The 27,445-nt window shown below is 44.9% G+C and overlaps 1 protein-coding gene across 4 annotated transcripts in view; it reads left to right on the top strand.

Moving 5' to 3' along the window:
- Positions 1-27,445, top strand: part of Yap1 (Yes1 associated transcriptional regulator) — a 76,772-nt gene that overhangs the window by 34,771 nt on the left and 14,556 nt on the right. Inside the window, exons 3-6 of one of the 4 annotated variants that reach the window (XM_051155895.1) lie at positions 3,618-3,733; positions 13,015-13,128; positions 23,942-24,135; positions 26,380-26,427. In XM_051155895.1, the coding sequence (XP_051011852.1) occupies positions 3,618-3,733; positions 13,015-13,128; positions 23,942-24,135; positions 26,380-26,427 (472 nt within the window). The remainder of the gene's footprint in view (positions 1-3,617; positions 3,734-13,014; positions 13,129-23,941; positions 24,136-26,379; positions 26,428-27,445) is intronic. The other 3 variants (XM_051155893.1, XM_051155896.1, XM_051155894.1) reach the window with 3 other exon arrangements.

Raw genomic sequence — 27,445 nt, 5'->3', positions numbered from 1 at the left:
CTCCCAGTGCTGGGATTCAAGGCGTGCGCCACCGCACCTGTTCTGTTCTGAGTTACCTATGAATTTAATATCTGCTTCACGTAGGGTAAGAGCATACTGGATGGAGCAATCACTTCCTTAAACCTCCTCAAATCTAATACGTCTATAGGGTCCATTTAACTTCTTCACAATCTTGGGGATCGTGGGGGTGCCTATTGTTTCCTGGTGGATCTTGTATAGTAACTGGTGTTGCTGTTAATTTAATGGGATGTCCTAATAAATGTTTATTAGTAGGCTTATAACTATTACAGCGGTATTGTTTAACCCACTTTCTCAATCAGTAAAGACACACTGATATATTTTAGAATAACCTTATCACCTGGCAGATATTACCTCCTAAGCCACCTTCCATTATCTCCCAGCCTCCACCCCAGGCCATCTGCTTCTAATATTTATACTTGGGCTACCTCCCATCTGTAATCCCCAAGTGCTTGCTAAGGCTGTTCATCTGGGCCGTTCTTTCCACGTGGAGCTTTTCCTGTCCCATGGCTATCCTCTTCCTCCCTCCTCCTCAGGTACCTGTCTGCTTCTCCTTCCCAAGATCCTTCTCTTCCCAAAAGGTCAAACCAGGGCAATACTTGGGGTATGAGACAGTCTGTAGTAAGAATCTGTGGGGGTGGGGGGTGGGGGCAAGCAATTCACAAATGCAAAGCACCCAACCTTACTCCAACAAGCTGATAACAACCTTGGGCCACCTCTCTTCAGTTTCCTCAGCAGTGGTGCAGTAGGTTCTTGTCTAAATTCCTCTGAGTCTTTTTTTCTTTTATTAATTCTCTAATTTTTCTTCTAAGGCTTGTACCTTATTAATTCACTTGTATATTTTCTTTTTCCTGTGTTTCTAAAGCTTTTTTCTTTGAGAGAGCACAGGAATTCACCATGCCTATTAAGGATAAATTATGAATTGCTGCACTGATAGTAATTATAATCGGCACTATGTCCATGTCAGTTATTTATCTTTTCCTTTCCTGCTTCTGCTTTGTGCTATCTGAAATAGCACTATACAGTGTTCCAATATTCCCATCCTTAGCTCTCTCCTTGAGGACTTCCCAAGTGACTTATCAAATCTGATAGCTTCCCAGTTTGTCCACAGCTGGTTTGATTGCTCAGTGTTGTCCTGCCAGACAGTGGAGCGCCAAGATACTTTTTTTTAACAAAATCTCAAATGTTTGATTTTACCAATACAGACTGAGGAGAAGATGAAAAGCAGGTCGAAGCTGCTAGCTCAGAGAGACAGGAAAGCACCCAGCTGACCTTCCTCCCTATCTGGCTCAAGGCGCAAATCTCCTTCCCTGTGGCATTTCAAAAACCCCCCAGACCAGTGCCGCTTCCTCTACTTGTGCGTGTGTCTGTCCACCCGCCTCACCTCTTATTCTGTGTTTGTTTGTTTGCCTGCTTGGCCTCTTGACGTAAGCCTACCTTTATTTAATCCTGTTTGCAATATTCAAGCAGAAAGCTCTTGGATTAAAGGTATGTGTTAGGGCTGAGCCACACTACACCTAGAAACAAAATTTTTCCCCCCAGAAAACAACACAATCTCGGCTTCACAATGTGATCACAAATCCTGCAACAGTGTGCACCACCATGCTCCACAGCCTTTTATAGGAGCCAATGTTCTTGTAACTTTTAAGTTTGAAGATTATTCTCAGAACCCTGGGAAGTAAATAAACCAACTCCTCCTACTCCCCTTTTCTGAGGACGAAGCAGGTTACTAAAACTTTCCTGTTATCCAGATTGTCTTTGGGGGTTTTGGGGTTTTGAGTGTTTTGTGTGTGCACACTATTTGTGACTGTGTGTTCCGCGTGTGCATTCACACATACACTCTTTCGTGTGTGAAGGCCAGAGTTAATGTTGGATGTCTTCCGCTGTTGACTCCCGTCTTGACTCAGGCTCACATGGAGCCCTGATCTTGTCTGTTAGCTGGACGGAGTCCATCTCTCCCCCTCCAAGTCAGAGCCCCATGCTAATGTGGCCGCTCCCCTGTCCCCATCACTGAGGCTTTAACATATATACGTGTGTGTGTGTGTGTGTGTGTGTGTGTGTGTGTGTGTGTGTGTTGCATAAACTAGTTGCTTTGTAGAGCTTTGGGAATGGTGCCCCCAAGAAGTACAGCTTGAATAAAAAATATATAACATACATCTAAACATGTGCCTATAAGATAAGGATCCAGTGATGTGCAAGCCCAAGACCTGAGTGGACAGTGGCACTGCCTGTTCTTGGCACTCTCAAAGAAAATAAGAGAGTGTTGGTGTCACCTGAAGTTGAACCACTGAAGTACCAGAGTTCAGCAGTGAAGATGGAGTGCCTTACCAGCTTCTAAGATTTGGGGGAAACTTAATGGGTTAGTGGGGTGGTTACAGGAACAGCTCAGAGGTAGGGCACTTAAACAGCATACCAAAATTTTGTTTTTTAAGGAAAAAGTACCAATAATTCAGTGGCTTGTCCAACGATAGACATTTATGTACAGGGTTGAGAAAGCAGAGTAAGCTCTGAGTCTCATGAGGACTTAGTCACTCTCTATATGAGGCCTAGGAAGCAACATTTGAACCAGGTCTAGACCTGAGTGGTGGTGCTGCTGCTGCTGCTACAGAAAGGAGCAGTGGTGAAGAGGAGCTGGCCAAAGAGAACTGTGTGCTTGTGCCAGCATTAGTACTGGGACAGGGAGGTGCACCATGCCCTGTGTTCTCTCCTGCTTGGTGGTGAGCCTGAACTGTCCCCCAGTCCCCACAGATAAAAACACTCACAGTTCTTTGTAATCATGTCCTATAACCTTTTCCTGCTGTGCTTAGGCTGTTGGTGAACCAGCCTCTCGGTCAAGTTAGGACAATGTTTGTATGCATTTTACTGCTTTCATCATTGTGACGAAATACGCCGTTTAAGAGAAGGGGGCTTACTTTCTAGCTCACAATGTAAGGCTACACTGCATCCTGTGGGAGAGCTGACATCCTGGAACATGAGGCAGCTGGTCACATTTCATGGAGAGGGAGGGAGGGAAGAGGGAGCACACACTGCCTGAGAGAGGTGGCTGCTTCATTCAGCTCTGCCTTTGGAGTATATGCCTTAATAGGACAGTTTGCTTTTTGTGTTTTACTTTTGAAAAGGAATTTGAGTAAAAAACCTATTGTCCTTTTTAGCCTATCCTGAGTTTGAGTCACAATTACCATCTAAGTGATTTAGATACCACTTTCTAAAGATGTAGTTATTGTATATACAATGTTGTGTCTGCATGTACAACTACATGCCAGTAGAGGGCACCAGATCTCATTATAGATGATTGTGAGCCACCATGTGGTTGCTGGGAATTGAACTCAGGACCTCTGGAAGAGCAGCCAGTGCTCTTAACCTCTGAGCCATCTCTCCAGTCCCTAGACACCTAGAATTGACACTATGTGTTAGGAAAGGCTGCTTTCTTGTCACCAAAGACTGCAGGTACGACCTTCTCAGATCTCATACTGAGAGGTGAGAATGTCTTTGAGGAAGAATGAGGGCTGCTCTGCTGCGGGGAGGGTCAGCTGGGGGGGCCTGTCATTTGATCTCCTTCTGAGGGGTAACAGTCTGACTTTCACTTTGCCTTTTCTCAGTCACATCGATCAGACAACAACATGGCAGGACCCCCGGAAGGCCATGCTCTCGCAACTCAACGTCCCTGCGCCTGCCAGCCCAGCAGTGCCCCAGACCCTGATGAGCTCTGCCTCAGGTGAGCACCACTCTCTTTGGATACTTGTTTTCTTTTAGGGAGACTGGAAAGTTTTTTGACCAGTGCCATTTGGAGACACGGTACTTCAAAGTAACATGTGCAGCGTGGCAGCCTAATTATTCTTAATCGAGTTAGGAGACCAGTGATTGGAAGGGTATGTTCTCCTGCAGTGAGATTGTGAGTTGTTTTGTGTTTTTACTTTTGTTTTTTAACATCATATTTGTGTCTGTGTGTGTGTGTGTCTGTGTGTTGTACAATGGTGTATGAAAGCAATTTTAGGAGAGAGTGTTCTACCACCATGTGAGACCCAACTATAAAACTCAGGTCATTAGGCCCCTTTACCCACTGATCCATCTCCCCTCCCCCACAGAACATTCCCAGATGATCTCATGTAGTGGTGGCTGGCCCAGAAGCCCTCACCCTGCTGCCTGCAGCACCATGTGTGTTTGGGTTTGATTGCTGCCGGCTTCCATCCGTGGTCTGAATTGGCACCCTCCCTATTCTTTTGTACTTTGAGGAAAAGCATATTGGATTTTTAGTTGCCCCAAAGAAGACAAACTGCACAGCTGTATTGCATGGTTGCCTTGGGTGCTGGAATCCATCCTTTTATTTGTTTGTTTGCTTGCTTGCTTCCTTGCTTTTGCGATGGGGTCTATCAAAACTAGCCTCAAATTTGTAATCTCCCTGCCTCTGCCCGGTGCTGGTGTGCCACTTTGCCACATTTAAGGTCTTTTCAAAGCAGGTAGTTATATTACCTTGATGGCACGTGTAAGGCCAAGTGTTCAGTACACCGCAGATCTTACTTCTAGATCAAGCATTAGCATGTTTTGTTAAACTGCCTTCGCTTCTGGATACAGTGATGCACTCCTTTAATCCCAGCACTTGGATGGTGGGGCGCAGAGGCAGCCCATGCATTCTGTGAGTTTAAGGCCAGCCTGGTCTACATAGTAATTTCCAGGACAGCCAAGGCTACATAGGGAGACACTGTCCCCTCCCCTCAAAAAATAAGTCTCTACTCTCTTAACAAAAACTGAGCTTGCAGAGTTAATTTGGCAGTTAATGTGACTACAGTTTCCTTGACACTATACATTGCCTGATAGAGGGGAAGATGTTAGAGGAAATTTTTAAATACATTTAAAGCCCTTGTTTTACATTTCTTTTATGTATATGACATTTTAAAAATTATATTTTAAAATGTTTTTAGTTGAAATGTGAAGGTTTTCCTGCATGTATGTGTGATGCACCATGCACATACCTGATGCCCATGGAGGTCAGGAGAGGATATCAGATGCCTTGGGACTGGTATTACAGGTGGCTGTGAGCCACCACGTGAGTGCTGGGAACCCCACATGTGTCCTCTGCAAGAGCAACCAGGACTCTTAACCTCTGAGCCCCTCCCCCAGCTTCATATAAAGCTTTTGTAGTAAGCAAAAGCAGCTCCCTAATCAAGTGCCATCAGACCTTTTACTCTTTTAGATGGGTCCAAGAGCACTGCTGCCTCATTAGCACCTTGGGACACAGGAAAAGGTTTTCCTTCCTCTGGACTTGGTGTGTTGATGACCGTCCCTCTTTGTAGTCTTGCCAGATACCTGATGGCGCACACTGGTGGTGGCAAATACTAGTGATATTCCTGGCTTTCCAGCTGGGAGCTTCCAACAGTGCAGGAGCCTGGTGGCAGACTTGACTGGAGCAGTTGCAGGCATGAGACATCCTCCTGCCCCAGACTAGCTCTTGATTTGGGTAGTTTAGAAACAAACTTTAAAGAGGTGATAGCTGAAAATGATGAAGATGGCAAAATTTGGGGCTGAGCCATTCTAATTATAAAAGTAACTTGGTAAAGAATAAGTTCCCTCAGTGTTCACTAAAGAACCATAGCAGGAATATACTTGGATACTCTCAGACTCTGTCTTGGCTGTTTGATTTAAATCCTAAAATTTGAATCGTGAAAATGATGTAAATATCTTTTACTGGTAGTCTTACTTTGGCAACTTTTTTTTAAATAACCAGATTTAAAATAAAAGTGGTAGAGCTACGTGTTTCACACTCTGTGTAAATGTGTGTGTGTAAGAAGCCAACAATAGAGACTTCCTTAGCTTGGAGGAGGAAGGAGACGTCCAGCATCTTACAGGTTTGCTTGTGGTTCCTTTTAGTAGGTCTTTCTTTGTCTTCCTTTCTTTCCTCCTGGCTGGGGTCCTGGGAATTGAGCTCCAGTGTGAAGCCTGGGTGCAGTTTCCCTGTTGAGCAGTCTGTGTCTCCTCCAACACTTGCACTAAAATGAGAGAATCGGGCAGTTACCTTTAGAGTTGGAGGTATAGTAAATAACAGCTGGTTTCTGGTGTTTTTAGCCAGGTTCAGAACTTGCTAGGGAGCTCCTAGGACTCCGTGTCTAGTCTCTAAACCATGCGGTAAGCGCCAGAGGGGACAGAATCTTGTGACATGGGATGCACATTGAGATTTGCTTCTTGTAAATAACACTGTCCTTTAAGAAGGACTTTGTGCTTAGACACTCCAGTGAGCTAGGAAAAGAAGAGGCTTCAACCCAAGTAGTTGTGTTGAGAACTGAATTTATAATTAACCTGCTTGGCTTTGGTTTTGGTTTTTGAGGCAGGTTTAACTGCAGCCCAGGCTGCCCTTAAATGCAGTCTTCTTGACCTGGCCTCCCCAAGTGCTGGGGTGACAGGCGCTGCTTACTTCCTTTCTCACTCTCTTAACTGGTGTGCTACTATCTACCTTTCTCCTACCTTTTCTTCTCTGTTCTTTCTTTCTTTCCTCTTTCTTTTGTTCCTTCCTTCCTTCTTTTTTTCTTCTCCAAAATAGGAAGGCGAGGAAGCTTGCAGGAGTTTTCCACCTACTATTTAGTGCTTGGGTACCAAGCTCCTCAGGTTTTAGGTTTGACAGCAGGACCACTGAACCATTCTGTTAGTCTTTTCCTTTTCTAAACAGGATTTCTAAGCATTTGTTTATTATCTATGTCTGAGCGTATGTATGTGTGTCACATGTGTACAGGAGCCGTGAGAGATCCAACGAGGGCATTGGATCCCCTGGAACTGGAGTGGGAACTGGGAATTGAACTTAGCCAGTGCACTTAACCATTGACCATCCCTCTAGCCTTGATAGGATTTTGTAACCTAGACTAGCCTTGACCTTGGACCCTTGTGCCTGTGTCCCAAGAGTGAGGGTTATAGCACTAGATGTATTGCTGCAGGGTTTCTGTTAAGATCTGACTTGTAGGTATGGCAGCATTCCCAAGCTTTGCTTTAGCAGTCAACCCTGGATCAAAGTATCTGACCTGAGAGCACACATCAGCAACTCTTTCCACACATTCAGAAGTCATTTGCATTCTGAACCCTTGGAAGAAACAGATGCAAACTGCTGTTGCCCGGCCCACCAGCCCACGCCCCTGGGAGAGCAGGGCACACTGTTAGGGAATCCAAGGGAAGCTTTAGTGCACATAAGTGCCACGCCCCAGCTCCTGAAGAAGACAAGTTACTAGACATGAAGACTCAAAGACAGAAGTGTTAAACTTATTCTTCGGTATTATTTGTAGATGTTTTGGAAACTTTGAAAAAAGAGATTAAATTATTTACATTCAAGGACCAAATGAAATGCCTGTTTTATTTCTTCTCTTAGTGAGTGCTAGGATTTTATTTTTGTCTTTTCCACTGATTTCTAAATCCTTCTGGTCACTATTGCTACAATAACTTTGTGACTCATGGAAGGAATATTTGTGTGAAAGATTAAGATGCTAATTCTTCAAAAATGGCATCTAGACTACCATATATAGGCAGGAGTGTAAGTGAAATGGACAAGATCCTGCAGCAGTAGCCAGAGTGTTCCTAAGTAATGCTTTTAAAAGTATGTAAAGCTATCATTGAGTAGAACTTAACTTTGGCTTTAATGAAAGGTGATTGTTTTTACTTTAGCAGTTTGAAGTCTAAATAGACATTTTCAGAAAACTGATCTTACCAAATCACTGAGCTGTTGCATTAAGTTAACATATGAAACTTAATGCTTAACCCTAAATAGGGCATATATATCTAACTAACAGCCTCGTGTCCTCTAAGGCTGAGGAACACCATGGAAGATGGGGCAGAAAGACTGCAAGAGACAAAAGAATGGGAGGAGTACTGTGAAATGCTGACATGGCTGTTGCCTGCATTAATGCAGGACCCATAGTGACCTGTACAAGATCAACCCAGTCCACATTCCAGCATAGGTGGGAGGAGGGGCTCAGGAGGCCTTTCCCCTAGCCAAGGAATCATTGGCAGTTGGTGGCTGCTGGACAAGGGAGTCTTTACCAGTGGCCCCTGAGAGGTTGTCTACGCTCTCCTGTGAAAGGCTCCAAGCCTATAGCCACGCCCATTCAAGTAGCACTGATTGGATTCAGCGAGCTAGTTTTCACTTTTAAAATGTGTTATGGGTAGTTTACCTGCATGCGTCTGTGCATCATGTGTGCTCCTGGTGCCTCTAGAGGCCAGAGGACGGTGTCAATTCCCCAGAACCAGTATTAGAAATGGTGAGCCTCCATGTGGATGCTGGAAACCCAACGCAGGTCCTCTGGAAGAGTGCTCTAAACCTCTGAACCATCTTATTTCCAGCCCTTCAGTGAGTTGCTTATGGAGTGAGGTGTACTGGAGTGTCCAGAGGAGGTGGGGAGTGTACACGATCAGGACACCGTGGGTATAGCATGCATGGTTGTTGTTGTTGTTGGAGTGGTTTTGTTTTGTTTTTTTTTTTTTTTTTTAATCTGAGATTTGAGTGATGTAGGTGACATCTGGGGCATGGCCTGTTCCTAGGCTCTCTGGCTGTATTTGGTACTATGGGGAATTTGTCTACTGTCACATGATAAATATTGGTGAGTTTTCACAGTCACTGTTTTACTTTGAGACAACAAATTGCCCTTCCAAAATCATTTATTCAACAAATACCCGGTGTTGTCCCTCCTGTAGTAAAATCACGGCAGGGAGTGCTATGCCCCTCACTGAGCCAGCAGGCTGAACCCAGGAGGCAGTAGATAAAGGTTGGCAGGAGAGCTCCTAAGGAAGCAGAGGTTCACACCCACCCTCAGCCAGGACACAGGCCCTTCCTGCATGTCAGCCACTGTGTAAGTCATGAGAACAGGTTATAAACACACCCGCATTTCCTATAGTTAATACACGCTTTACAAACTAAAGTGATCAGGGCTGGAGGGAGATGGCCTCTTGGTTAGATTGTCCATGGTAGCTCCTGTAACTGCTCTCTGGAGCCAAGACCTAGGTGGACTCAAGGAGGGAGCCATGTGTGCATTTGGAAGACAGGGAAAAGGTTCCTGCAGAGGACAATGGCTCCCTCAGTGTCTTGAGCCATGTGTGAGGAACAAATGACATCAGCTGGAGGACTCAAAGTTACTTAGCAAGCAAGCCGCTTGGGTCCTTGTAGGTTCTGCACAGAGAAGGGCATGTGATCTGAGAGTGCTCATTTAACAGACAGGAAGTCAGGGAGCAATTGGAGGATGGCAGAATGTAACTGGGGAGTGGTGAGAGAGGAGCTGGGTTCTGGACCCACTGAGCGTAGTTTAGTGGAGGAGAGAGAAAGGTGAAGGAAGTTGTGTGGGGACCTGCTGAGTCCGGAACAAGAAACTTAACAGTGGTAGAAATCCATTAAAAACACAGCTCCTGGCGCTAGAGCTGGCTCAGTGGTTAGGACCACGCTTGTTCTTCCAGAGGCAGAACTGTTTGTCCTGGAGCACCTGTAGCAATCGTTCTGTATGGAGCTTTCTTCTTGAATCACGAGTGTTCATCTCCACTCTGTAGACACTGGTGGAGGAGCTTGCCCAAGTTAGAAAGCTATAAATGTTGCGCCAAGTTGTGTGCTCAGGGCTGGGGTGCACAGAGTGCTCGGTGCAGGACACTGGGATGTACTGGGATTCCAAACTCTCAGGTACGTGGTCCCAAGCACTTGTCTCTCACACTGCCATTTGTGGTCTAGAAGGAGTTTGGGGCACACCCACATATTCTAGTGGCTTGATGCCAGGGTCCTCTAGTGACCATAGGCATTGGGGAAGCCAGGATCCGTTTGCTAAAGCAGGTCTCATCAGTATACTAACTGGTGTTTTAGATTCCTATACGTTTAGGCTTGTACACAAAAGTGACACTCCTTCAGAAGTTGAGGCAAAAGGATTTCACATGTGTGCGCACACATGCACACATGCGCGTGCACGCGTGCGACCCATCCCAAATATGGGGACATGCCTTATGAAGTTGTTGGCTTGATTAGTATTAAGTTGCACAAGGCTTTCAGGGAGTAATGGTATACATAGCCAGTTGTGTCATGAGACTTCTCCACAGTTCAGGAAGAGCAGCTTTGATTGTTGTCAACTTTGCAGAGCTTCAATGTGGGCTGGAATCCCCACTCAGCCACTTCCTGACTTTGCCTTGGTTTGTTTCTTCATCAGCTAATAGATGGATAATTGTGCCAGTGTTAGGTTTTAACAAGAGTTACTACTTATCTGCCAAGATGTCATAGATTGTGCCCGCTGCACAGTGACAGCAGTGTGTACTCATTTGAAGCTGGCCTAGAGTTGAGAGCTATTTCCTTTTAGAAGGTCATTGGATCTACTTTCTAAGGAAACGACTTGCTGTCCTGCACTTTACCGCTTACGAGGGTGTGTGTAGGCATTTCTTTCAGTGTCCTCTGTGACTCAGGCGGGAGAGGAGGGTTTGGTCTAACATGTAGGACTTTCCTGTTTGGGTAGGTATTACAAATGATTTTCCTTAATTATTACTAAGGCAAGAACACATGGGCAAGAGCAGGTAACCAAGTCATATGCAATCTTAACAGTATATCTTATTTGTTGTTTAAAATACTGTAAGTAGGTTAATATTTGTTCTAGCAGATAATTATCAATCACAATATTGGTAAATCCTACATAAAATTATACTTTCCTAATGATAAATCTTAATTTTAATTGTTTTAAGTATAACTGAATAATTAAAGTTTAATTATTTTTAATATTTTTTTCTTATTCTAATTCCAGTTTTTGCCCTCTTTTTATATCTCATTTAAAATACTGACTTCTAAGCCAGGTGTGGTGGTGCATGCCTCTAATCCCAGCACTTGGGAGGCAGAGGCAGGCGGATCAATGTGAGTTTGAGGCCAGCCTGGTCTACAGAGTGAGTCCAGGACAGCCAAGGCTACACAGAGAAACTTTCTCTCAAAAAAATCAAACAAAATGGTTGACTTCTTTCTTCTTCTCCTTCAAGAATTTTTTTCCCCTTCAATCTTTATCATCTTGCCCCAAAAGCATTGGTATGGTGACCAGGCAAAAGTCGTCTAGTTTTGAAGACACCAACATCTTTTGTGTACCCAAAGGCCTGGCTTGAGAATGTGAATGATGGGGGGTGACAGAAGCCTTGTCTCAGAAATCATAAAATAATTACGTTATGAGGCTTCTCCTCAGGCCCATGTCTGATGAAACTTACATCCATATTGTTTTACTAAATTTTGACTAGTTAAGTCTCTTTTCCGCTTTTCCATACTGACTGACTAACACTTTTGGACATTTCGGCCTAGTGGCCTACCTGAGCATCTGACCTCAGAGCTGTCGCCCAGACCTCCTCCCAGCTGTCTCTTTCTCAGCTCTACTACTAAAGGTTAACTTGTGGTGGAGAGAGAGCTCCCTGTGGTGTCTCTTCTGGTCTCTTCTTTGCTCTCCCCCAGGAGGGAATCACCTGTGTCCATGTAACATTCTACTTGTGAACAGGAACCGAAGGACACAGATGAGCAGGAAAGCAGTCTTTTCTGTATCAGTTACATTTTTATACAGAGCACTTCCAAGGTAGTTAGCATAATCTTTGAGATAAGTACATTTTTAAATTTTTAATTACTGTAAGGAAGAAAGATGCAGTTCATGTCTGGAACTTTGTTTCAAGGCTTTCATTCTGTTTTTCAATGGTAGATAAGACTGATATTAGTGGGAAACTTTCTGAACTAATTTTTTCCCCCAGAATTAGAAGTCAAACCCAGGATCTAACACATACTAGGCAAGTTCCCACCCGTTGCCTTATCCTGCCTACCCTAATTTTTTTTAAAAATAAGGTTCCACTAAATTAGTGCTGGCCTTGAGCTTGTGATTGTGTGAACTAGTCTCAGTCTCCTGAATAATTGAGTTTACAGGTGTGTGTGTGTGTGTGTGTGTGTGTGTGTGTGTGTGTGTGTGTGTGTGTGTCAGAGAGAGAGAGAGAGAGAGAGCCATGCTTGATTTATTTTGATTTAGATTAGTCTACCATTCTTAGTGAAATTACTAATGATCAAAGCCTGATTTTTTTTTTTTTTTTTTTTTTTTTTTTTTTTTTTGTAACCTAGGAAAGCTGGCAAGTTTAGGGCAATAGATTTATAGCTCCAGGAAACAGAAGTGGAAGTGTGCTTGAATCTAGACTACCCTGGGCACACCTGGTTGTTCATCAGAATGGGGACAAGGACAGGAATGAGCAGGCAGAGCCACTGTGTGGCTTTAACTGTGATCGCACCATCATTACATGTGGGCTGTGGGCTAGAGAGAACACCTGTGGGATCCTTAGCAAGGAGTTGGTGAGCAGAGAGAGATACTGGTGGCCCTCACTGCCTGCTGACCGCAGAACGGTGCTGTAAACAAGGCTCCAGGAGACGGGCACATCAAACTTCTCATCGTTGTCCAGTTGTGGCTCGTGTCAGTCGCACAGTGTCTTAGGACTTTGAACTTTTAAATGATTGCTGTACTTTTGAAATATACCGTAGGGATGAGCCACCGTCTGAGTTACAGGCTTGAGAGTGCTGTGTGTTTCTAGTGGACGGTTTATTCTGGCCCTGTTTCATTAGTTACCTCCAGGGGCTTCCTTTCTCAGGAAAATGAGAATCGTTTTGCCTCTCAACAGGAGTCACATGCTGCCTGGCCCCTCCCATTCTTCCAGCAACTTACAACTCCAGCCACAGTGCTGTCATGTAGCAGTTTCTGTTCTGCTTTACGACAAGCTTTTTAATATCTTAGACTGTAACGTTCTGCATTCTGGGTTTCCTGGTGTAAGCTAGTTGTGTCAGCTAACATGTGCTTTTAGTCTGACCATTTAAAGTTCTCATCTGTATCTTTGGAGATACCAGTTTCATTATTTAATGGTCTGTTTTCCTGTAGGAGAATCAGGTGTGTTTTCTTCGCACATAGGCCGTAGTCGGTGTTACTGTGTTGCTTCATATCTGATTGTGTTTATTCTTCAGGTTTTGAGGTGCAGCAGACCAAAGCCAACCACAGCCTATTTTCTGTGTTGTAGGACCTCTTCCTGACGGATGGGAACAAGCCATGACTCAGGATGGAGAAGTTTACTACATAAACCATAAGAACAAGACCACTTCCTGGCTGGACCCAAGGCTTGACCCTCGTTTTGGTAAAGGTTTACCTCAGAACCTCTGTGGTCATTTTGATGATAGTAATGGGGGCTGGGAAGGACTTAAGGAAACATCACAGTGACGTTACACTGTCTGAGGTAGGAACTGACTGCACACCCAGCTGCTTCCTGTGTGTGTGTGTGTGTGTGTGTGTGTGTGTGTGTGTGTGTGTGTGTGTGTGTGTGTGTGTGGTTATTGTTTGCTTAAACTTTAAATTTGAGAGGTCTAGGTCCAAATTGGCGTTCTAGCCTGTTTTGGGTGGCAAATACAGTAAAGCTCAGGGCCATACTCATTGCTTCATTCATGTGGAGATGTTGTTGGAAAGAGGCCAGCACACAGCCTGGAGCCACAGTTTCCCCAGAAGTGTGCATGCCGGTGCCTGGCTTCACCGTCAGGGCTGGAGGCCTCAGAGACACAGCCCTGAACACCAGAACAGAGCTAAGGAAAGCATTTTGCAGTTGTTGCGGGCTTACCCTAGTTTTCCACTACGGCCCCTGCCTTTGGTTTTTACTTAGGAAAAGAGAAGCGAAGCAGGGCTCTCTTCCCAAATGTGCACCTTTTGGTAAGGGTCTCCGTGCCCGTTCACTGCCTTTCTGTCCACATTGCTTTTCTGTTTGTACTTCCATCTGTTAGCTTTCTGAACTCTCTTCCAAAGCATGGAAAATGCATCTAAAAGGGAACAGATAATGTGGTTTGAGCACTCATCTTGGCCCTGATGCCGCTTAATGGAACAATGTACGGATCAGTGAGCGGGTCAGACTCGGGTGGGCGCCTTTGAAGCTTCCCAGGGCCTGACCTGGCCACGCCACAGGCCTTACTGGAAAGAAGAATTAACTCTGTGATTGCCATCAAAACACAGTCCTGAGGCTGGGTAAAAATACCTTCCCCGCCAGTCTTAGAGCCTCTGAAACAGCCCTCCAGTGTCTTCTGTTTACTTGGAAACAGACATCACAGCAATAAAAAGCTGTGTTTGGGTGTACCTCAGATGTTGACTTTATGGACTAGTTCAGCACACAAACATACACACAAAAAAGTCAAAGGTGGGGTCATTTTGACATATAGCTGGTTTGGCTCAAATACCAGCTTTTTGAACTTCAAGGCCTGTTGTGGTGTTAAGAAGGTAACATACGCCGGGTGCCTTTAATCCCAGCACTCGGGAGGCAGAGGCAGGCAGATCGCTGTGAGTTCGAGGCCAGCCTGGTCTACATAGTGAGTCCAGGACAGCCAAGGCTACACAGAGAAACCCTGTCTCAAAAAACTAAAGGTGGGGGGAACAACAAAAACAAGGTAGCATACATGTTACCAGTTACAACTTCAGCTTCTGTTAATACTTTAAGCCCCTGTGGTTGGAACAGGACACCTTGAAGGCAGACAGCCCCATAGGTGCTGCATCGCTGGGACGGAACAGCCACATCTCCTTAAATCGTGTTTGGTGATTCAGTTCATCTGCCCTTGGGAGCTTGAAGAACTGTGCTGTGCCACTCCCTGTAACTTTTAACTCTATCCGTGTGCATGTGTGTCTTCTTGTTGTTTTAAGGGAAAGAAAAGAGCCGGACGTGGCAGTGCACACCTTTTAATCCCAGCACTTGGGGAGGCAGGCCAGCCAGGGCTACACAGAGGAACCTTGTCTCAATAAAAACAAACAAAAATTTAGCCAGGCACAGTGGCGCACACCTGAAATCCCAGCCCTCAGGGAGACCGGCAGGCAGAGCTCTGTGAGTTGGAGGCCAGCCTGGTATACAGTGAGTTCAGGACAGCCGGGGCTACACAGAGAAACCCTGTCTTGAAAGAAACGAGGGTGGGGGGAACAGGGGAGGGGCGAGAAGAAAGTGGGGAAAGCATTAGCAATGAAGAAGAGAAACTTGACTGTGAGCTGTTTTATCTGGTGATCAGACCTATAGCTGGGTCTCTTAAGAAAGAGTGAGTATTTAGGGTAGAGAAAAAAACAACATAGAACGCTGCCCGCCAGCCCCCCCCCCCCCACCCCACATACACACATACATGTGTGATAGAGGTACCAACAAGTCTCCTGCAGTTCCCCCTCCCCCTCTGTCTTTCATTTCCCTTTTTGGGCCCACTGTGTATGTGTATTCCAGACAGGCTTGACTACTTGCCAGAGCCCGACTTCTAATCTGTTCCAGACCTTTGCAGTCAGAGCAGGAGTGTAACTGAGGGGGCGGGGAGAAGAGCCGAGTGGGCTTCTCGGATACAGAGCAACAGCAGAGAAGCAAGCTGTTAGCTGCTGGAGCCCACTCTGCTGTAGTGGGTTATGATTTATCTCTTGCAGAGACGTATGACGTACCCCCGGACGCTGACCCTGGGGCCATGCAGACACATGCAAACACCATGTAAGCACAAGCACGTGGGGTCAGCCAGGGCTTCCATGCATGTGGAGTTCGCTTGCTTTTCTGTGTTCTCCAAATCCGTATTAAAGCAGCTAAGTCTTAGGTAAGCCAAGTAGAAATGTGTCTTTCAGTCTCTTAGGATAGAGGATAAACTATAACTTATTACCTGCTTTGTTAGATTCTTTTTATAAAATAACCCACTCGGGCCGGGTGGTGGTGCGGTGGCACAAGCTTTTAACCCTGGCACTTGGGAGGCAGAGGTAGATGGAGCTCTGTAAGTTCAAGACCGGCCTGGTGTTAAATTATTTCATATTTTGGGCTAGGGAGGTAGATGACTCAGTAAGTACTTTTAGTGCAAACTTTAGGAACCTGTGTGTTTGTTTTGTGTTTCCAGATAGATCTTGCTGTGTAACACTGTCTAGCCTGGAAATCATTATGTAGATTAGGCTGGCCTTAAAGACATCTCTTGATTGTGTCCCCTGAATGCTGGGAAAGATACCTCCACACCCAGCTTTGTATTTAATCATTTCTTTTAATTTTATGTCATTTTAATGAATTGATTATTTTTAAATTTTACTTTATCTGTATGAATGATTTAGATGCACATCTTGCATTATGTGAGATATCAAACATTATGAAAAGAAAAAACATGCTTGCAGTCTGGACCCTTTTGTGCAGTTCGTTCTCCGCACCTTATTCTGAGGGCTCTGCACCTCAGAGACCATATAAGGCCAGCTTTGCTCCTCTGCTCACAGCTGGGATTTACTTTGAAGAGTCTGTTAACCTTTCATCTAAAGATAAGCGCTATCTCCAGAGACAGTCCTGGTGGAGTAGAGCAGACCACACTGGTGTCATCAGCAGGGTTGGCCTCACTGGTCTGTCGACGGCTTAGAACCTCCATGAGACCACCACCTACCCAGCTGTGGGCCCTGATTCCTGCCATGCCTGCTCTGTGCCACCGGTTTTTATGGTGAGAAACTTGTAGTACGAAATGCCAGGTAGGCAAATTAGTGCCACCTTACTGCAGGTTTTTTTGTAGCCAAAAAGCAGCCATGGGCATTTTATGCTTTAAAGTCAGCAAAAACACTTGTTTCTTCTGTAGCTGTGCAGCCATTCCTTCAGCAAGCATTAGACAACATAAATACCTTTTTGAGTGAAAGAATTGATGTAGATTTAAGTTTTTATTTTTAAAACTATGACTTTAAGACGATCACTGTGAGTTCAAGGACAGCCAAGGCTACACTGAGAAACCCTGTTTCTAAAAACAAAACAAAACAAAAATAACAAAACGCTTTAAATATATACTTCCTAAGGTTACTAGAATTAATTGTCCTGAAGCTAAGACTGACACTATAACCATTATAATTCTTTATAGTGGTTCCAGTTTTTGAAACTTTTTGGTTGTTTGAGACAGTGTTTCTCTGTGGCCTTGGCTGTCCTAGACTTGCTCTGTAGACCAGGCTGGCCTCAAACGCACAGCAATCCGCCTGCCTCTGCCTCCCAAGTGCTGGGATTAAAGGCATGCACCACCACACCCAGCAGTTTTGAAACTTTATAAGCCTAAAAGTTCTCTTTAAATTTGTGTGTGTGTGTGTGTGTGTGTGTAAGTGTAAGTAATCAGTTCTTTCCTTCCGCCTTGTGCACATTCACTAGGAAACCTAGAGGTGGCCACTGGCTACTTCTTATCAACAATCCTACAGCAGTTTGGGGCTGTTATTTCCATCATGCAAGCAGCTCCAACTGGATTTTAGCAGAGAGAGCAGAGAGCATATTATAACTTTTTTTTTTTTTTTACAGTTTCCCTTTACCTATTTTAGAGTTGACTAAAACTGGAGGTGGGTGGGGGTGTCTCAGGAGTTGGTCCTCAGGGAAGAAGTTTGAAGAGCTTTGCCTGTCTCTTACTGCCCCATCCTCTCTCCCTCTCCCTGGAAACAAAGCTTGTTCTGTCTCTTCCCTGCTTGTGAGGTCCCTGCTGCGCCCCGTGTGGGTGTGTTGGTGCATGCTGCGCCTTGTTGGTGAGCAGGCAGAACCACCCATCCCCCACGCTTTAACTCGTTCTATTTAAGTCCCTGTCAGTCTGTTTTGTGGACCGGTTCTTCATGGTCGTTTGATGTCCTATCTCTTCCCCTCTGGGAGTCTTTGAACAGTCAGATAAGTTTAGGTTTGAAGATCCATGCTAACCAATCCAGTTTGAGCTTGCCTACAGCAGTCAGCAGTGAAGACGACTGCTGTAGACCGGATTCTGCCTGAGCTGTTGCCCTGGAAGCTGGTGGTGAGAAACAAAGGGTGTTGATAGTGGGTTTTTTTGTTGTTGTTTTTTGGGTTTTTTTCCATGCAGTTCTGGTTTTTGGTTGGTTGTATTTTGTTCTGTTTCAAGCAAGGATACATTCTATAGCACAGGCTGGCCCGACACTCCTGTACAACTCCAGCTTACCTTTAGTCTGTGGTGATCCTCCTGCCTCAGTTTCCCCAGTGCTGGCATTGCAGGTGTGAAACTCCATTCCCAGCCCAATTTGTTTTCACCAGGTATGTTTTATGAGCAACAATTGTTACTGATAACAACAACAAAAAAAAAACCCCTAGTGTGAAAACCTCAGTCATTTTCTGCTTTTTAATAGGTGAAAAGCTTATCAAACTTAGGTTCTGTTTTGATACTTGTTATATTTCATAACACCAGCACTTCCCAAATTAAAAAGGTCATTTTCTAATACTATTTATTTATTTATTGAAATTATTTTAGATTAATTTTATTTTCGTTTTTGTTTTGTCTGCTCTCCAACCCCCATTTTTTTGTTGTGGGAGATGAAACCGCTTTGAGGAAGCCAGGGTAGTTGATTGTGCTTGGAACGCCTCTCTCTGCTCTTGAGACAGCATTGTAAACAAGATAACCAAAAAGACATCATTGGGACATATCGCCACTGGGTGGAAGATAAAAGGACACAAAACAGTGGGAAACAGTGCTGGAATCTGCCAGGCTGAAGGGCTAGGTGCTCTTGGATACCACAAACCAAATGTGTTAAGAACGGGGAAGAAAATACTATGGTGAGAACAGGCAGATAACTGGCCCAGACTTGCCCTAATAGTAACGCCTAAAGATTAGCTAACTGCAGAGGAAGGCTCCAGGAAATCACAAGTTTTCTAGACTCAAAAACATACCATGGGGCCTGGAGAGATGGCTCAAAGTTAAGAGCACTTGTTGCTGTTGCAGAGGGCACAGGTTTGGTTCCCAGCATTGACAAGGTGACCTGAAATCATCCGTAGTTCCAGTTCTGAGAGATCCAACAACCTCTTCTGACCTCTGAGGGCAGCAGGCACACAAGTGGTGCACAGACATATATGCAGGCAAAACTTGTACATACACATAAAATCAAAACAATGTTCTTTTACCAATAATGCAGTTAATTTAAAACCCAGAAACTGGACGTTACCCTTTAAAATATGAGCTTTATTACCTCTTCAAACATGAAGGTTGTCCTGGTGTTTGGGTGTGCCCTGTGGTCTATTAGACTACCCAAAAGAGCAGAAAGTTCAGAGATAAAAATAAAAAGAAAGAGTAGCATAGATAAAGATTATTAGGGGAAAGCTATTACCTATGAAGAAAATAAAAGGAGAGTTTAAAAGATGGTGGAAAAGCTGAAAGAACCCATCACAAACATAAGATTCTTGTAGGCTGTGAGGGAGCAGAGGTAATGGCCAGGCTAGGCCAGGCATGCTTTGCCTCCCAACACTTGACCAGGCAAAGACGGGCTGGGAATTTGAGGCCAATCTGGGCTACATGGTGATGAGGTCAGATAATCAAAGATAAAAACCAGGAATCATGTAGGACAACATAAAGAAAACAGAGCAGAGTGTGCGCCTGTGTGTTGCTTCTAGGGGTGTTAGGGCTGTAAGAGGTAAGACCAAGAATTCTTGCTACGCTTCCGTGTGTCTTCAAAAAGAGATGCATGTGCGCTCCCGTGAGGGGGAAGGTGGGTAGTGGAGCGGTCTCTAACCTGCAAAGCCCTCCTGTTGACGGTGGGCCTGGTCATCTGTAGAGAGAGTGCTGGGAACCTTTGAGTTGTAGATAACAATCAGACGAATGCATTTTGCTGGGCAGTGGTGGTACATGCTTTTAATCCCAGCACTCAGGAGGTGGAGGCAGGTGAATCCCTGTGAGTTCGAAGCCAGCCTGGTCTACAAAGAGAGTCTAGGTAAGCCAAGGCCACACACACAGAAACCCTGTCTTTTTAAAAAAAAAAAAAAAAAAAAAGTTGTTCTAATCCTTGGGAGCTAGGAAGATGGCTCAGAGGTTCTAGGGACACTTGGTGCTCTTGCATGGACTCAGACCGCCTGGCCTGGGGAATTCAAATGTCAAAACTGCTTCCAGCCTGTGAGGGCGTCTGCAGATACGTGGTATACCAGTCAGGCATGCATACGTACGTTAACTTTTTTTTTTTTTTTTTTTTTTTTTTAATAATTTAAAGAACTCAACTCTTCCAAGCGTGGTAAGATTTGTAGTTATAAGACAAATGACCTATGTAAAACCTTGGGCTGAAAATATGAATCAGAAATTCACATTCTGAATGGGGGACCTAACGCAGCGACAAACCGGGCCAGTGCCTGTCTATTAGTGGAAGAACACCATTTCCCACTGAGGGAAAGCAGGTGGCTCAGGACAGGGCTGACTGAAGTCTGGTACAGGGACAAGGTAAGTCTGGAACACCTTTTCATGCCTTAAAGCAAACAAAGAGGCAGCTTACATTGTCTGTCATTATGAACCAGGACACCACCAACGTGGCCGTGGCATTGTCTGTGGCCTGCCGGTGCAGTGCACAGCTTCCTACCAGCCTGAAAAGGGTGCTGTGCCGCCAGCTCATCCTAAAAAGACATTTGCTCTTAACCTGCACAGACTTAATTTAAGATGATCAAGATATATGGAAAAATTAAGAACTTCAGATTATTGGGAGGCAGAGGCAGGCAGATACTGTGAGTTGGAGGCCAGCCTGGTCTACAGAGTGAGTCTAGGACAGCCAAGGCTACACAGAGAAACCCTGTCTCAAAAAACAAAACAAAGGACTTCAGATTTACACCTGTGAAGGAATGAGAGCTTGTCCCCATTTGGAAAGAATGGATTTAAAGAATCCTTTTGTTCTTATAACACACGTAGGACTTGAGTCTGGTGTATTGTATTCCCGCAGTGGGAAATGGTGGACATTGTTTAGATTCTGTTTTAAACACACTAAAATTTTTTTTGTTGTTGTTTTGTTTTGTTTTTCGAGACAGGGTTTCTCTGTGTAGCCTTGGCCATCCTGGACTCACTTTGTAGACCAGGCTGGCCTCGAACTCACAGCGATCCGCCTGCCTCTGCCTCCCGAGTGCTGGGATTAAAGGCGTGCGCCACCACGCCCAGCTCCTAAAAAAATTTTTTTTTTTTAAATCCAACTGACAGATTAATGTAAACATGATAATAAGGAACTGACAGGTTTGGGCAGTGTGGTGTGTGTGTGTGTGTGTGTGTGTGTGTGTGTGTGTGTGTGTGTGTGTGTGTGTGTGTGTGTTCGTTCTATTTTTTGGAGATGGGTTCTGAATATGATCTCCAAGTTCATTTTTGAGGGCCAGCCAGCTGGGTCAGTGGGTAAGTCGCCACTGGAGCCTCAGGAGCCTGAGTTTAGTCTCTGGGACGCATGTGAAGGGCAGAATGCTGCGCCATGCATCTAGTCCTGGTGCTCATACTGCAAGATGGGGCTGGAGACAGGAGATCACCAAAGCTCACTAGCCAGCTGATCTGAAGTACACAGCAAGGGGAGACTGTGCTAGTTTTAAGCTAAAGTCACCTGAGAGGAGGAGGAAACCTCCATTAGGAAAATGCCTCCATAAGATTGGGCTGTAGACAAGCAAGCTCGTAAGGGCATTTTCTTAGTGATTGGGTGAGGGTCCAGCCCATTGTGGGTGGGGCCGCCCCAAGCAATAAGGCCTCTCTGAGGCCTCTGCTGCAGCTCCTGCCTCCAGGACTCTGCCCTGCTTGAGTTCCTGTCTTGACATCCTCGCCAAGCTGCTTCTCGTCATGATGTTTCATCACAGCAATAGTAACCCTGACCAAGACAGACCTTGCCTCAAAAGTAAGGCAAGAGGAGAGAGCTGACTTGAGAGCTGTGTGTGCACACACAGGGGTCATGGCATAAATAGAGAGGTTGGAGATGCAGCGAGAGTCGCTTGGGAAGTGCTCACTGTATTATTAGTGTTTCTCTAATGTGTATTGGAGTTACTTAAAGACCCACACTATCCACTTGGAAGCTTCTAGTTTGCGGCCTGTAGAAATCACAGTAGAAGATATTTGTGCCAAATAGTGTGGAATGATTTTGTCCCAAAGTACAGCTATGCAGCAAGCGGGGTGAAGTTAAATTACAAACTCAAATCTTCCCCAAAAGTATCTAAACTAAATAACGTAAATGAAAAAATTAAGTTGAGAGGTAAATACAAAAAATCTGGGTTGGGAGTGGAAGTATAGGAACAAGAGAAGAAAAAAGAAAATCAACAAACTGTAGTCTGGCACATGACTCCAGCTTCCTCAAGTCTGACTCCCTAAGAGAAATGAGCTGCAATTTTCCTTCCCAGTGTTTTCAGTTCTGTATATAGTGTTGACATCTTAGAAGAATCTAGGCAGTTGAAAGAAGGTAGGATTCCTGTTTCATATCTTATCCTGATATTCTACGTTGGTGGATAATATTCAACTTTGGGGTTTTGCTTTTAGCCTTTGTTTTTCGATTCTGCTTTTCTTCTTGGTATTTAATTACCTCTCTTATGGCTTTGGCCAGTACCCAAAGCAAGGGTTTATTCTGGCCCACAGTTTGGGGATCAGCTCATCAGGCTGGGGGAGCCGCTAGAGAGAAGGGCTATGGCAGGCCTGTGCGGCTGCTTTTCCCTTTGCAGGACAGAGCACAGAGCGGGGCGAAGGCTGAGCTCTGCGGGTCTTCTCTCTTCCCTCACTCAGTTAGTCTGGGCACCCAGCTTGTGAGTTGGCACCACCCTTGTTCAGGCTGGCTCTTTCATTGTTAGCTGAGCCTTTATAGAGCACCCTCACAGACAGCCCCGGAGCTCATGTCTTTTAGGCCTTTCTAAGACAGATGACACTTACCTACCGCAGGGATGGACACCAGGGCCTTTCACACACAGGCAGATGGTATGCTATACCAGCTAGACCTGCGGTTTGCAGCCCCTCTGGGGGTGAGTGGCCCTTTCACAGGGGTCACCTAAGACAATTGGAAAACACAGATATTTACATCACCATTCATAACAGTATCAAAATTACACTTATGACGTAACAATCAGAATACTTCTATGGTTAGGGTTCCGCACAGCACGAGGAGCTGTATTCTAGGGTCTCATCATTAGCAAGGTTGAGAACCACAGCAGCCGTGGAAGAATCGTGAGTGGACATCGGGAGGCCTGGTCAAAGAAGGAAGACGGGGTTATGCAAGGAACTGGCCTTGGAGGCCAGCAGCGCAGAGGTGCTGTCAATAGGACTTGTGAGCAAAGGCTGTAAGGAGTGGTCTAATCTTCCTCTCTTAGTGTGCTTGTGAAGTGTCAGATGTGCTGCCCTGTTAGTGTTGGGGAGTGTTTGTTACACTCTTGAAGAGATTCTGTAAGGTTGCTATGAGATGACGAAGTCACTGCCACCAAGCCTGGTGGCCTGAGTTTGATCCTTGGGACTCCCATGGTGGAGGAGAGGATATTTCTCCTGCACACTGTCTTCTGACCGCCACAGACCCACACTGCCACACATGCTCACACACAGAGAGAGAAATACGCAAGTCAAAAAAAACCAGCCCAAATGGAGATGATAAAGGTTCAGTGACAAGACACTGGCTTCCCTGGTGACATGCTTGCTTGCAGGCTCACTTGGAAGGGCACGTTGGCTGAATGGAGACACATGAGTAGTGGGCTGGTTACATTGTTGGTTGAGTTCTCCTCAGAAAGTGGTCTTTGGAGAGCTGCTCACTAAATTCATACAATTGTGGTGTGCATGTGTGCTTCTGTGTTTGTGTGTGCTCGTGCGTGTGCGTGCGTGCGGGCCAGCTGAGTACACACCTGCCCACAGATTCTGTGTGGAAGGTCTCTCACTGAGTGAGTACCTTAGGTCAGCCAAAGTACAGCTTCCAGGAGATTTTCCTGCTTCTGCTGTCACACAACAGGAGTCTGGGGTTACAGGTGTGTGTCATCTCTCTCTGCCTTATATGTGGCCTCCATGGAGTAAACGCCAGGCACCTTTAGCTTGCAAACACCTTGCTTTCCCTGCTGACTGTGTTTGTACAACTTGCTACTTTGGCATGTGCTTTGATTCCTATTATCTGGTACTATACAGAGTCCATTTGCCTTACGGATCTGTGACAGTTGTCATCGGCAGCCATTGCACTTGTGGTGTCCTCTTGCATACATACCTGAGTGATCCTTTGCTAGGTTTTTCAGGACTGCTTTTGTTTCATTTCAGCCATGAACCAGAGAATCTCTCAGAGTGCTCCAGTGAAGCAGCCCCCACCCTTGGCTCCCCAGAGCCCACAGGGAGGCGTCCTGGGTGGAGGCAACTCCAGCCAGCAGCAGCAGATACAGCTGCAGCAGCTGCAGATGGAGAAGGAGAGACTGCGCCTGAAACAGCAGGAATTACTGCGGCAGGTGAGGCCACAGGTTAGAGTCCAACCTTTCTCTTCTGAGCTTTGCTTCTCGCACAAGAGTCTGTGCTTTTCATTTTAGCGTTTCTTAGTTGCCAAGGACCGTTGGCTTTATAAAAATAGGGTCTCTCTTCCTGTCCTTTTCTTTGTCCTGTTCCTTGACAGGTTTTGAGTGTACCTTACTGGTCCTGCATCATAAAGAGCCGTATTAGCCAGAGTGGTGGTGCACACCTCTTGCCTAGAACTTGGGAGGCCAGTGCAAAAAGATGAGTTGAAGACCAGCTTCAGCTACATAGTAATTTGAAGGCCAGCCTGAGCTTCATGAGATCCTGTCTCAAAGCCAACAAAAAGATAAAGAATGAACAAAAAGTATCCAATTGGGCAATAGTTGTTGCAGTTGAACAGAAATTAGAGGGCAGGAGGATTACAGACAGGGGTCTTCACAAGTGCTGGAACTCTGGACCATCCCTTGGAGAAAAAAACATCTACCTTAAATTAGTTGTTTGTAGAGTATATGCCAGTGTGACATTTTCTTTAATGACAAATGCTTCAGTATTGCCAAAATCAAAGAATTTCACTTAAAACAATACAAACTAGCCCCAAGTTTATAAGACCACCTGTGTTAGATTGTCAGGTGCATTTTCTCCCATAGAGGGCAGAAGGTCCTAGCCGTGAGAAGTTTGAAGACCGTTCGCTTCAGAAAATACTGTTGGTCTTCGGGCTGAGTAAGAAGAAAAAGCTCAGAACAAGTCTAGTGAAAGAGCATTGGCCTAGCATTGTGTGAGTGAGTCCCTGGGCTCAGGAAATCCTTAGCCACACCCAATTATTTTGTTTACCTTTTTTCAAGTTTTTAAGATATTGTTGAGGTAGTAGGGAGTTGGCCTTTGGTTATTTTTTTAACTTTGTATAGAGACTTTTTGAATCGATGGTAGTGGAGTGCAGTAACAGTGTACAAGAGGAGAGTGCTCTGGAAATAATGTCGTCTTTCCCTAGATGCTCTGAGTTTTCTTTCAGTTGTAAAATATCCAACTTTCTTTCTTTCTTTTTTTTTTTAATCCTCAAACCCCAAGATGTTTACAAACACAATAGTTTCTGTTCTTCCTAAATAGCCTTTCCTAAATCATAGCATATTTAAAAATCAGTCTTACATTGTACTATTTTAAGCCATAGAATTCCAGACAGATTTCCTCCTTAAACTGTTGGTAATCATTCTGTGTCCCCATGTCCCAGGTTTGGCTGGCAAAGTTAGTGCCAGCAGATGATGGGAGAATTGTCTTGAAAGACATTTACAGGGGAAACATACTAACACAGGTGTCACCCTCTCGCTTACTCCCTCACTGTGCAGAAGGAAGGGTACTTCTCACATACACAAAACACCGAGAGCCAGGTAGCATGCATAGCAAGGCTTTTAGTGTGTGGCAGTTAAGAGGATTGAAAAAAAATAAATAAATAAAATAAAAAACAAAGCCTCATTCATTGTCTTTATCCTGTTGTGACCAAGCACTAATGGGTCACTGTTTCATATGGTGTGGGCTGCTAAACAGCAGGTTATTACATAGCAAGAAACTTAACGTACAATGTCAATGTCTTCTGAGTTTTACATTCATTAAGTCAAGAAATGTACCATTGGCACTCTGTTGTGCTGCATCAATTAGCCTGGTTTTCTTGGGCCAATTCTGCTGCTTGTAAAATTCTTTCTTCCAAAGAATTTTTCTAACTGCTCTTGGGTGGTGGGTCCTAGACAGAGTGGCCTTCCTTCTTCAGAGGTGAAATTCTTCCTCCGCTGCTTTTCTCTGCTGCCTACTGTGTTGCCGATGAAGGGTCAGAACTCCTCTGTTCTTATGCTAATATGCTCCTTCTTAGACCTGTTTGTTTAGCAGTCTATAAATTGAGTACATCCTAAGGATTCTGGCTTCCTGTGAACTTCTTCCATCCACAGCTGTGTCTTATCACTGAAACATTAGGAATTATTTCTGCCTGCTTCATCTAACACAGAAGCAAAGAGCCTACCTGACTGTTACTAAATTTTGCCTGTCTTGGCGCCAAGTCTCGCTGTCTGTCCTCAGCGCTGCTTAGCCGGTGAGGGCAGTCTGTTGTGTGGTGACTTCACTGGCTCCTGTCCTTCTTAGCCTGCTGTTTCTTGGGTAGCTCGGGAATTCTGTGCTATGGTGAGATGTCTGGATACAATTAATAAGTCAGCCTACACAGCCAAACCATGTGGCTTAAAATAATTTTTATCCATCTTATTTTTTACTCTTAGGCAATACGGAATATCAATCCCAGCACAGCAAATGCTCCAAAATGTCAGGTAGGCTCTTATACGATGTTTTAGAATTGGGGAAAAAGATAACTAAATTAGGAAAGAGAGACATCGTGTTCCTGGCCCTGTTCTCATTGGCAATGAGCCAGCATGGATATGTTTGAGTCATCTTTCTCCCAGGACACTTAGCACTACTTTTCCAAGGGACTGATCTCCCCGTGTGATTCTCCGAGGGTGTGTGTGGCATTTGAGTCAGTGAATTGAGCCACAGCAAGGGAAGTCATCAGTTTATATACTTGTAGGCTCCTTTTGGAAATCGTTATGAATAAATTATTCTCAGTTGCCCTTCTGAAGGAGGGCATTTTAAATGTCAAAGCTCAGGAGAAATTGAGCTCTGCCCACTTGGTGTTTCAGGTCTCTTTCTCTGTGAAGAGCTTCAGGGCACTGGGCCACAGAAGCACCAGATCATACCGGGGCTGCTCTCCTGCCTCACACAGGCCATGGGAGTGGGTGCAGTCTAGAAATCAATGTGCATCCTATACATTTTAAGACTCAAAGAAACTAGGAGTTGGGAGTCCGTGAGCCCTTCTTTATGAGAACCCATAAGACACTCTTCCCTTTCTCCCCTCCCCTGCCCACCTGTCTTTCTTTTGGGTTATCACTATATTGTAGCCCAGACTGCCTTCAGTTTTTTTCCAAGGCTCTTCTGCCTCAGCCTCCTGAGTACAAGGATCACTGCCACACCAGCAGCCAAACATCTCACATTCTTTGTAACGCCTCTGTGCTAAGTGGAAAGATCACATGCTGCTACCTTGACCAGTGGAATTCCTTGGTGATAAAGTCAGATAGCACCCTCATAGAGACTGGTTAACTTTCTAAGAAAATAAACTACATTTTTTTTTTTCTCTTTCTCTCTCTCTTTTCAATTTTTGGGTCAGACTGGCCTTGAATTTACAGATCTGCCCCTGTTTCCAAGTCCTGGGATTAAAGATGTCCACTACCACACCTGGCCTGAATTCTATTTTCTTTATCTAATAAGTGTCTTCATTTAACCAAAACCCCAAGT

Source organism: Acomys russatus, chromosome 14 (genome assembly GCF_903995435.1).
Source record: "Acomys russatus chromosome 14, mAcoRus1.1, whole genome shotgun sequence".
Taxonomy (NCBI): Eukaryota; Metazoa; Chordata; class Mammalia; order Rodentia; family Muridae; genus Acomys; species Acomys russatus.
Note: the sequence above shows the minus strand (reverse complement) of the source record. Positions and strands in the feature narration are given on the sequence as shown.